The sequence below is a fragment of the Tetrao urogallus genome (assembly GCF_951394365.1).
Source record: "Tetrao urogallus genome assembly, chromosome: 18".
NCBI classification, from domain to species: domain Eukaryota; kingdom Metazoa; phylum Chordata; class Aves; order Galliformes; family Phasianidae; genus Tetrao; species Tetrao urogallus.
Genome location: NC_136831.1, coordinates 198,580 through 210,964, shown reverse-complemented (window position 1 = coordinate 210,964; position 12,385 = coordinate 198,580). Strand labels below are relative to the sequence as shown.

Below are 12,385 nucleotides of genomic sequence, written 5' to 3'. Positions count from 1 at the left end.
ACCTCAGCCCTCCAGACAATAAGAAGTATCCTGTTAATACAGCATCCAGCTCCAGCCCTAAGTCTGGGCAAAGACCAATTCCCACATTTTTTTAAGTCTTGCTTCCTACTAGCTTATGACAAGGAACTTTTGGGCTGCATCTTACATTCTTCTGATGTGAAAATCAGTCTACTGATTTGCAGATTTAAGGACAGCACACCAAATCAATCCCCCAAAATAACTGTCTTCGTCCAGAAGGCTTCCCTGTGGTTACACCAAGGAGAAGTACGTATGCAGGAGCACTCCATGCAGCCACTCTTTTGTGCCTTTGAAACAGCAATTCAGATGATTTCACACAAAGCCTGGGAAGATTCAAAACCAACACCTAAGCAATCCAATCCACACTCTCCTCCTGCAACGGAATGAGGTCCCTTCAACTCCCAGAACACAGCAGAACACCGGAAAATGTTCAGCCAAATTCCAGCACGGCTTTTATCTCATCCTTTTGCAGCTCTCTGCAGTGTTGAATAATCTCTAGATTAATTTTTTGCTGGTTTGTGAGGCAGCAAAGATGGCAAGAGGGTAGACACAGCACAGAGGCAGGGTTTCCTCTGACACACACAAGACATTCTGCAGGATGAAAAATGCCAGGCTGCCAGACCTGCAGCACAAACAGGGAGAAGGCAATTTAACAAATTAGTTTTGCCAGCTCTTTGAAATTCCTCATCTGTTGCTCACTGCTCTGTGCAAAAGGTCCCTTCCACAATTAAAGCTGAAGAGCTTGTTGCCCTTTAGAGGCGCATCGACGGATCACAAACAGCCTGACCCACGGATGCTCTCCTTCCCACAAAGCTGTGGCACAACACATTAACAACCCACAGCATTCGGCAAAGCTTGCTGGCACAGAAGAGGCCCAGGTCTGCCCTCCTTGGTGCCTTTTAGGGAGGCCCAGGGCAGACCCTGCCCCATCGGGTCTGCCACAAACCAACAGCACTCACAGCTTTCCTCTGCATACCATTACTTACCTCCAGACTGCACTAAAGTTTCCTCCCAGATGGATTCACAACAGCTGGGCACCCCTACACCGTGTCCAGCAGGAAGACCCCTTCCAATCTAAGCTGTCCCCTATTTGCACTGTTCTCTGTCTGTGTACCTGCACTCAAACTGCTCTTCATGGCAGCCTGAGCTCACCGGCAGGCCCACGTCCTGCTGACAGCACAACCCATGGCGAAAACCTAGCCAAAGCGTGGCAGGGCAGTGAGGCAGCACAAATCTGAGCCCGTCTGGCAGCGTCTGCGCCGTCACCGCCCACTGCCTCCCCGAGGGTTTCACGGGATCCTCGGGGACGGAACGGCCACTTTGTGCAGCGCCAAGTAACCCTGCCCAGAGAACCCGAAAGGCGTGAGCATAAAAGCAGCACCAGAGTGAGATCTTGCCGGTTGGTCTGTCAGCCTGGCGGCAGTGCCCTTAGCACAGTTATCTCCAAGTATCCTACCGAAAGCACACCGTGATAAGCCATCTTAGTGCGATCTGGAGGGACGTGGTTGGGGTGAGCACTCCCGACCCGCCAGGGCCTGGTACCCCGCGGTTTCCCACCACCGAGCCGTGGCCACCCGCGGCCGTCCGGAGCACCCAGTGTCGCCCGGTCCCGACACCGCCTCCTAGTCGCCGGACTCCCAACCCTCACTCAGGCCCAGCGGCCCCGGGGACAGAACAGGGTTGGACGGTCCCGGGGAGCTCCTGGCAGGGCGCGGGGGGGGGGGGGGGGGAGGACCGGGCGCGGCCGCACCGACCTGCCGGGCCGGCCCTGCTCCTCCAGCCTCCGAGGCTGCGCAGGGCGGACCGCGGAACGCAGCGCCATCACCGCGGCGCCCCGGACCCGCCGCGCCGACACCGCCCCGGGTTTCCTCTTAGGTCATTTCCTCGCCCGAGACGAGGAAGGGCAGCAGGGGGCAGGGCGAGGGCCGGGCCGGGTGAGCGGCTGCAGCGCCACAGCCGGCAGCGCAGGGCCACGGCGGGGCGGGGCCGGCGCCGCTCCTCCCCGGGAACCCCCCCAGCACCGCCGGCCGCCCCCGAGATCCCACCTCACCCCCCCACCCCACCCCACCCCCCGCGGTGCTGTGAGGGCCGCGCTTACCTCATCGTGCCTCGTCTCGCCGAGCTCCGGATGAGAATCGCGCTTATTCCCCATTCACGTCAGGGTGAGCTGCAGCAGAGCAGCTCCAAGCCCCTGCTGTGGTGCTGCTTGCTGCCGAGTATTAAAATTAGTATGAAAATTCATGGAAAAGGAGATTAAACACCTCATGCTTTCAAGAGCTTGCTGAATGCAGTGTAACTCATACGGAGCACACAGTTTTTTTCTCTGAGGTCGGGAAGATCATTCAGCTCTTGACGTTACTGCAGCTTTTACCAGACAGCAATGCAGTCAGAACGCTGAAAACGGAAAACAGCCAGAGGAAATGCAGAGTGAGCAGTTTGTAACATTTTCTGCAGCATTGTGTGGCCTGGCTGAAAACAAAGCCTGAAATCCTTCACCGTGGATTTGTGGCTCGAGACAAAGCCCTGGCTGTGACTGTTTTGTGCAGTTCCCAACGATACTCAATGCAGAGAGGATAGCACAGCTCTGCCTGCCAATGGCTCCCAGGAAGCAGCTCCTGCCCCAGCAATCGTGCAGGGCCCAACTGCACACACTGACCGGAAGGGAAGGAATGAGAAACTGCAGCCAGACACGAGCACAACAAAGTATTTAATGTCTTGTCTTTATGAAGGTAGCCACGTGCTTTAAGCACTTTGTGCTCACATGCCTTCAGATGACAGCAGCTGCAAAAGATCTACACAGACAACAGAGAGAATTATTGTTCTGCATCACAATAACAGCTTAAATGCAAATTAAAAACAGTCAATTCCAGAACCAACTGTAAAACATTCATTTATTTTTAAAGATGATGCTACTGGATGAGCACCCATACAACCATCTAGGAACTCAGAGATGGTCAGTGCTAAAGGAAACAGTGCATCCATCACAGAATTTGTGCGTAAGGGCTCTCCCATTTCAGGCAGGTATGGTGGACCCCCATTGCCACAGTGTGATTTGTGCAATCCCAGAATCGTAGAATGGCCTGGGTTGAAAAGGACCACAACGATCATCTAGTTTCAACTGTCCTGACATGCGTGGGGTCACCAACTACCAGACCAGACTGCTCAGAGCCACATCCAGCTGAGATGTAATGCTCTGCCTAAGTGCTTTTGGACATTATCACAATAGAAGGCACTGGAGGAAAACAAGTGCAACAGCCAAGCGCTTGAGAGGTGAATTTCAGGCTACACAAATCCCTACTGACAGGGTTATCATCAGTGAATCCCAGCTATCCCAACAGTTGGACTCTGGTGGTCTCACAGCAAGTCACCCACTGCAGGGTTCACTTGGATCTGCACTGAACTGCAAAACTTTTAAGAGATAATCTGTTCTGTTGTACAGAAGAACCAGGGGACTACAGCTATCTCCCGTTCTTCTGGTTCTAGGAAATTTTGTTTTGAATGGTGTTCATGGGTTTTGCTTGGGCAGCATCAGAAAGAAGAGCTACCACAGTTCTTTGCATTACACGACTCTTACTCCCTAAAGTAACATTGCCATTACAGTGGTTCCCCAACAGCAACTCTCGGTCTGCCAAGTGCACGTCTCAAACTCCTCATGGACAGATGCTGCTGACCAAAGCAATGGTTAGGTGCAACTTCCAATATTGTACAGTTGAGGTTGTCACCTCTTTCTCCTCCACTCACTGAAAGATCAGCTGCCTTTATGAGTCTCTAACATTTATGCCTAACGGCCTCCATGACGGACATATAAACCAGGTCGCACGCCAAAGCTCTGCCCGAGGAGAGCCTCTTACAGAGCCCAGGCTGGACTGACGTAACAAACACTGACACCTGCTGGAAGCAAGTCATGCGTTGCGGAGGAAATCTATCCGAGGGAGAAGAGGCTGCCCTATGCTCTCCATTGCTGCCCCTTCCATGGAGCAGGCAAGCACTACACACCCTGAAGCAGTTTGCCCGAATGACCTCAAGCCCCACAGCACATTCAAGGGACATAATCTTAACAGAGTACAGTTTTGTGCTCTTTATTCTTTGCCTCTGTGACAACCAAAGAAAATCATCCTCTGTTCCAGAGCTTACATTTCTCACTGCTGAGTTCCTACCCAGTTTACCTCTATTGTATGCAGCTGAACTCTTTCACAGAAAACAAGAGTCCTGTAATGTTTAAATAGGACAGATGGCTCCGGATTTCCTATGGGGGTATGGAGGTCTAAGTCAGCATGGAAACTTTTCTGTCCTTGCTATAGCATTCCTCTCTACCAGTAGCCAAAAAAACAGTAACAACCCCAATCTGTCTATGTCTGTTTTGAAGGATGTCATGAGGCTCAGTTCACTACCGGTTATGATGTATGCCAAGTCATTATGGGCTATGATGCCTTCCAAGAATAACAAATAAACAGTAAACAAAGGCAAAATATTTTAAAGCACATTTTGAGGAGACCTCATTAGAGCCTATGTAACACAGGAAAATGCCAGTGGGATTGAGGAACTCTGAGAAAACTTGTCAGCATTTTCATGACCATTTTCTTAATGCATGCATTTAAAACTCCTCCTTAGAGGCTCATATATCAGCCTCCTATCTGACAATGCACAGTGAATCAAATTTTATATAGCTCTCAAAATCATCTGCAGTAAGAATTTCACTGGATATCTCATCCACCAGTGAAACAGCTGCTTTTTAAAAAGAGCCTCTCACAATAGCTCAGGATAAGTAACACTGATATGCAATCAAAATTGCTTGAGAAGGCTCGTATCAACAGAATGGAATTGGTCATGCTGGAATTTGACCAGACCATTTGGGATTAACACCCTGATGATTGTAAAAATGTCACAGGAAACTGTTTTTAAAAAAAGACTAGCATAGTTTCCACTGGACTTTCCTTCACCGTTCCAACATAGTCTAAATTAAATCTACAAAGTACTTGTTCACCCACCTCATTGCAGCAGGGAAACAAAAAACTATGAAGTAAGAATTGGGCTTGTGCGTTGAAACCTCACAGAGTGGGGTTCTTCTCCCTTTGGGTTTATTTGTAAAAAGCACAACCGAGGCAATGCAAAATCTTGAGAGAAAAGACATGCCAGAAGAGAAATTGGCACTTAAGATACAATCAGGCTGACCAGAGGTAAAGGGAGAACAAGCTCGAGTTAGCACGATCCACTAAAAGATGCTGTGTTTACAACTGGCACAGCCAGCAAGCTGTAATCGAGAAAAAAACGACCGTCAGCAAAGGAAACGAAAACCAAGCATCTGTGTATGCTGAAATGGTTTTAGCTGTCTTTTCAAATCTGGTGCAGAGCTGCCTGTGCAACAGAGAAAAGAATAAGCTGTGAAGAGCAGGCTGAAAGGAAGAAAATAAAGTTGTGCAAATGCAACATTAAGCGGCGCTGTGTTGGTGAGGCAGCACCAGCTGTCCAGGACCCGTCTGTGACCCACGGCAAGCACAAGCACTCACCCAGTTTACCAAGTGTCTTGTCAGAGCACAGTCTGTGCCAGGTAGTTAGTTGTATGCTTGGCTGCCCTCTTCACTAAACACACATTGGTATCAGGGGAGACAGAACAAAGAAGTGCTCTCTATAACAGCTTCCAGTAAAGCAATTCAGTGCATTTAGCACAACTGCAGTCACCTTCATCCCCTGCTTGGACACAGGACACAATTTCCTATGGGCTAGTGGAGTTCTGGGTGCTCTGACATTTCCAACATGATAAAGACAGAGCAAAGCCTTCAGTTTCCCTCTTGCAGGAGAACACTAGGTAGACAAAACACATGCCCCTTTCAGCCTCCGTTCCTCTTGGGGCTGTCAGCATTCTTCAGGGCACACAGCAGGCTGCAGAACAGCTCATAAGTAAAGAAGATGAGACCAGTAGAGACAGCAGCCTTCAGCAAGCTGGGTGAAAGGCCCTTAAAGAATCCACCCGGGCCCTCCTCTCGCATGATCTGCCTTATGCAGTCCAGGAGACCCCTGTATATCCGCACCTGGGAAAGAATGGCACAAGGTTAAAAAAAGAAATCCAAGACAGCCTACTTGCAAAAGCAACAGAAATTCCCAGATTATACCACAGAAAAACATAATCTAGACATGCAGCCTAGAGATGCTTTTCTTTTATTATAAATAACTGAAAATTTCAGAGAATCAGTTTATTAAGAGTGCTGGTAGAGGGAAACTATATATTTTGCATGGCAGCAATGGCTTAAGTAGATTGTTCTAACTGAAGGTCCATAAAATCTTTATGCTACAATGGCATGCATTATTTATGGTGCAAGTTTGTGAAGCACTTATTTCAGATTGTGCTGCTATTGGTTTCCATCTCCTTCACTCTCTAAGAAGGGACAACTTCTCAGTTCTCTGACAGAAGAAAAACACATCTACAGCACTTAGAAGTCTATAAACTAACTAGCTGCACATCATCATATCATACCACAAAGGTTTAATACTGTGACACATCAATGCTAAGAACAAACACTGTACCTCACCAGAAGAAAAGAAGCATCAAGTGTAATAAGTTAAGATTTCAAGAGTTTCTTCAAATACAGGCTGATTTGCTTTTCAGACCCAGGGAATTTGAAGGAAAAAAGGAAACAACTACTTCTCAGGGAAAAACATAGATAGCTTCTTGAAAGATCTGTGTTTGCCTTAAAGCGTATTTCCAGATGTGATGAGCAGGGATTAGGAATGCCAGAAGTATTTAATTTGCTTTGAATTTCAGGACATTCTGGTACATAAAATGTATGATTGTATACTTTGAATACTTTGTTCCCATTCCTTGCAGCAAAACATTAATTTCAGAAAATGATCCTGAGAGACAGGTGACCCCAGCATAAAGCTAGCATAATTCTCGGTCACCTATTTGGTTCCAAATCACAAAATCAGGTGGCAAGTAGAAGAATAAAGGAAATTAAAACCCCTTTGTTTTCACAACTCATCCTCAGCTCCAAGACAGCCTAGCTGATGAAGATGGATGACAAGGCAGAACACAGGTATGCTGGACAATGTAAGAAAATAATCCAATTTATTCAAGCAGCTATTCCCAGTATTAAGTGAGAACAGTGCTTAGCTCACAGAAGCTAGAAAGTTGCCAACCACATACAAAGACAACAAGTACTTCTAATGAATCATCACTTCACTGCAGTGATGAATGGGCTCTGGATTGTCTAGATGTGAATCCAGATGAATGAAAAATAGAGAATTCAAACATTTCTTACCTGCCCAAAGGCTGCTCGGGCACGCTCAAAGCCACCCACTTGCAGTCGTTTTTTGATCAGGTCAAAAGGGTAAGTGAGGGTTTTACTGATGATTCCAGCACAGCTGCCACAAACAAGGTTTTTAACATTGCCTGAGAAGCAGAAAGAGGAAAACACAGCAAAGAGGGAGAAAAGAGGATTAGCAGTGACCTCAGATTGAAAAGTTATTAGAAGTAAATTAAAATGCTTTTTAAAAGAAGGAAGGCCAGAAACACTGTGAAGTTACACCATTTTTTCTGCATAGTTTGACCAATGAACCTCAATCTATATTCTTCCACACTGGGGTCCCAATGCCCACTCTGGAGCCAGAGTGTAACAGCTCACCTACACTGATTACATTAATTTATGATTTTGACCTACCAAGTGGCAATGCACAAAAGAAACAGCCACCAGCTCAAGAAAAAGCACCTTGGGCTGCTGACACTTCACTTTCCCATCTAGTTACATTTCCTTCATGACCATTCGAAACCATTCAAAAAGGTGCTTGAAAAATTAATTACACATACGTCTGGAGTATCCCTGCAGGGTTACGAATGAGATGGGGAATTCAGATGCTTTTAAGAGGTTGCATACAAAAAGTTGATAGGAATGAATACTGAGCTTATGTCATTCCCCCTAAACAACATTTACGATTACTTTCTTTTAATATCACAGACTTAATTATGTTAAGTACTTACCTCCTTCTTTTCCTTCATCTGGAATCATCCGTTCTGAAAACTGTTGCAGAATATTGTAGAAGGAGAATTGGAAACCAGCATATGGGAAGACAGCAATGATTGTAGGGGTCAGACCTCTATAGAAAGTCCGAGGCCCTTCTGTCTGGTACATGGTCATCACTGCATGGTGAAGGTTCTGATAGATCTGGACAACACAGAAGACATTGACTTGCCAGTGAAAGAGGCTTAGAAACAGCAAAATCAAAGGTTAGGATACTTGTAAGTAAAGAGTATAAGAACTTCCTTTTGCCTAAAATACAACTGACTGATTTTCAGCACAGTGCAATGAACAAAATGATTTCGTATATCTTCATGCAGTATTCTCAGCTAAACCCTTGTGGCTCTTATAAGTAAGCTGACAACTTAAGCCTATGCCTAACTTAGACTAATTGAACGAACAGATTGTTAGGTCTGCACTAGAGCCTGGGCTGACAATGAATCCCACATCTAAGCCATGCTTCTGAGGGAAACAAATGAGGCACAGGGCTGAGCTGTAGATTGAGACCACTTGAAGCATTGACGTAATTATTTAATTTGCTATTTAACAGCTCAGCTTGCTCCTGAAACAGAATTCAGACAATACATACTGTAATTCTACTGCAAGCTAAAACAAAAACTAGAAACGGTTCCAATACAAATTCATATGTGTCTAATTATTACAGACCTAATCAGCATGGAGACCAACTCTTGCACAAGTAAGATTAAGAAACACAGGTAAAAGGCATCAATTATCATCCTCATCATGACTTAAACTTCACTGCATGTAAATTGAAAGTCAAACATGTGAAGCACCACAGACTAAGGATTATTTTCTCCAAAACTGGCCAATAGCCAAAATGAAAATTGAGTTATCTTTGTAAGGACAACTTTACCTTTCTGCATCACCTGTCAGAAGTCAAACAAAAACAGGATCAGCAAAACACAATTAAAGAAGCTATATCAACAGTACGGAGGATACCCTGCATGCAACACAAACATTGCCCACTAAGAGCAACTTCTCCTTTATGCTGACCCACTGTTAGCACAGACTGTTTCAAACTTCCTGTATTCTCAGAAATGAAATATTGCTGCTGCTATGGCTTGTAATTCCAAACATCAAATCCTTAACCATACCTTAGGCTCACCCTGAGCAGCAAAACGAGTACGTAGTGTGTCAACAGGCTGAACTGCAACAGTGGCTGTGCAAGCTGATAGTCCACCACAGATGAAGTGCACAAAGGAATTGCGGGCATTGTATGAGGTGATGTTGTGCACCAGTTTGGTCAAGCTTTCAAATGCCATGAACTTGCAGAAACAAACATGCAGAGGTCAAGGAGTCATTTCTTATCACTGATGCAGATCTCCCACTCTTTCATTTTACTAAGAGCTCCACCCACAGCTTACAACCACCTCCTCTCTCTATCCTTCAAAAGTTCTTCAATTTGCAACCTACTGGAGCATGTGCTCAAAGAATGCCTTGTAAAAGTCACTGAGCAGCCTGAAGAATGCTTGGGGTATTGTGATCTCTGATATTTCCTGTACATCTTACATTTAGAACTGCAAAAAACATATTTTAAAGCTCTCTCCATATATTGAAAATTGTTTACTATATTACATACATGCTGCCCATTACTTTTTCAACCAGAGATCATAAAACACGCTGCTAATACTTATAAATTAAGCATAGCAACACTGTACAAAATGCTGTCATCAACCTCACTGACTTCACTGCCCTTACAGCTTGCTAGGAAAATGTGAATCAAAGCAAAGAACTACACATGCTTGGCTCATATAAACAGTTACGAGAAGTGTCAGGAACAAGCAGGGCTTGTCTGTGACACCAGGGTACTCAGTGAACTGAGATTGCTTTTGCTTTGCTCCACACTGGCCAAGCAGAATTAAGCTGCGTTCAGGAAGCTCGGAAGTATTAACTTAGGAACTAGACACCAACATTATTTAACTACGCATATTTGAGACTGGAGTTGTCTTGAATCAGTCCTATTAAGCTGGACCTTTCTGCATCAGCTCATTCTATCAGTCTGAAGAGAAAAAATGTCCATACAAACACCGGGCCCATCTAGTATCATCTTACCTGAACTGCTCCATAGCCAACTGAAAGGAGCTGTGCAGGGATGTGACCCTTCCAGAAGGCTAATATCCCCTCCTCCTGGAATATACGCCGTGCAGCCTGCAAGATGCCATGATATTTAGCCCCTGGAGTTTTGAAGGAGAGCCGCTCAATTTGAAGCTGGAGGAAAACAGAAAATATTTTCAATTCCACATCACGATTCAACAAGGTTCAAGTGTCCCATGCAGAAATTCACAACCCCAATAGCCAACCAAAGCTGAGTGAAGACATTCTGTGTTCCCTCAAAATCGCATGTAGAACCAAGTGGGATACTTTCTATACAGGACTTTGAAGAACAAGAAACATGCATACCACATTAAAGTAGCCAATAAGGACGATAGAGAAATTCATTAAGCGAGATTGTTTAGAAGATGAGGAAAGGAGAACAAACTGTGAAAAACACAAGATGCCATTCAAGCATACAGGTTACACAAAGAGAAGTGCTGGCCTCAGCTCAGTCCTACTGCCTCGAATCGCGTGCAGCATCCACAAAGGCAGATTCATCTTGCCCTGGCTGAGGTGACCTTGGTCACACAGGACAGCGAGCTCTGCTCTGTGACAGACGCGTCCCCCAGCAAGTCAGGTACCTGAAAGCGGATCTTGATGACGTCCAAAGGGCTGATCAGGACCCGAGTGACGAAGCCCGATGCTGATCCTGCTGCAGCTGCTTCCACCGTGGAGACGCACTTTGCCTCTGGGTCATAGCCGACCATGCCTGCCTGCTGTCACTGCTGTGTCAGTAGGAGCCCTGCTTTCCCGCGCTGGGGCTCTGCGGCCCCAAACCCCCTACACCAAAACCGCGCCTCACGCCAAGGGCCAAGAGCCCCACATCCTCACCACCTTCCCACCCCTTCTTCAGGTCGGCGGCAACAGCAGACACCCCCTCGTCCCAAAACAGCCTCTCCTCGCTCCACGGGCCCCGTATCGTACGCCGGAGCAGCGCGGGACGCAGATCCGAGTGCAGCCGTCGGCCGCAGCTGCGCCGGGCCCAGGCCGGCGTTAGCCGCCTGCAGGCCGCCGTACTGCGCCTGCGCGCCGCGGGGCACGCTGGCAGTTGTAGTCCTACAAGGCCCCCAGCAACACCGAGAGGAGCGGCGGCCCGGTCGCCCCCACGTACCGCTGCGCTTCTCGAACGAGAGCAACGGCTGCGCAGAGCAGGCAGCACGAGAACAGCAACAGCGTAGGGGCCCGCGAAAAGGTAGCTGGGATAGTGGGTTTTTGTACTTACAGCGTTTTTGGCATCTGGGGCAGCCAAGGTAGAAGATAACTCTTCCCTATGTGCCGTCACAGCAGCAACAAACATTCTTCTTTCCTCCTTAGATCAGAAGGAAAGAAAGCTTTGCTCAACTTTTCACTAGAGGCCCAAAGTATGAATAACAGTTTGGAGCCATGGATCCAGCTTCAGCATTGTAAAATGGAAGTGCCAAAGGTACAACCCCTACTACGCATTTATTTAAAAATTGACTTTAGTGGTACAAATAGGAAAATAATGGAGTCATTGGTACATCTTGACTACGTCTGCATTTGAGCATCAGTAAGAGGAATTGTTACAACACAGTTTAATCAGCAGATGTTCTCCTTTCGTATTTTAAAACCCAGTGCCTAGCCGAGAGGCACCATCTGGACATAAGGCTGGGAGGAGATGCAAATTCAGAGTAGCAGCTGCCGAAAGGTAACACTGAGCACCTCATTAGAACCGTCACTTCCATTGCTTTATGCAACAAGAAAAAAACAAGTGACCTGTAAGGCACTGACCAAGCAGAGCTAACCTTCATGTGGCAGTCTGAGCTGAAGCCGCTATTCTTACAGAAGCTTGTCCTTCCCTCTGTCCTTCAGCAAGATGCTCCAGAAATAACTAGTATATCACTCTTCTTTACTGCCTCCTTACTACATTGGTCAGCACCACAGGGACACTCCACAGGTTAGGAAGAGCTTTAAAAAAAAAAAAAAAAAAAAAAAAAGGAAGAAGTGTTTAAGTGCCACTCCAAATTCTGCTAAGAGATTCACTGCTTTCCTACTGGACAGTGAACCAATAAATTCCTTTCCCCTTTCTTTACTATTTGCAGTAGTGTAAGTTACATGGATTGTGGCTGGCTTAGACCAAAAGAGCAGTGAATTTAGGTAGGCATGCTGAGAACCAATCATGATGCCAGTAAGTCTGAGCACTTACAGATTAGCTTTATCAGCTATATTCTGGTCAGATGAAATAACAGACAAATGCCCAAGTGAAGAATTCAATGTATATTTAT

The 12,385-nt window shown here is 46.5% G+C and overlaps 1 protein-coding gene across 1 annotated transcript; it reads right to left on the bottom strand.

The window, feature by feature from the left end:
- Positions 1-5,846: 5,846 nt before the first annotated feature.
- On the bottom strand, positions 5,847-10,849 carry SLC25A19 (solute carrier family 25 member 19; the record flags this gene model as incomplete). The annotated part of the gene is made up of 6 exons (XM_079544111.1): positions 5,847-6,047; positions 7,275-7,405; positions 7,991-8,174; positions 9,143-9,313; positions 10,101-10,256; positions 10,724-10,849. The coding sequence occupies 6 exons, from the start codon at positions 10,847-10,849 to the stop codon at positions 5,847-5,849; spliced, it is 969 nt and encodes a 322-aa protein (XP_079400237.1).
- Between the last annotated feature and the right edge of the window lie 1,536 nt (positions 10,850-12,385).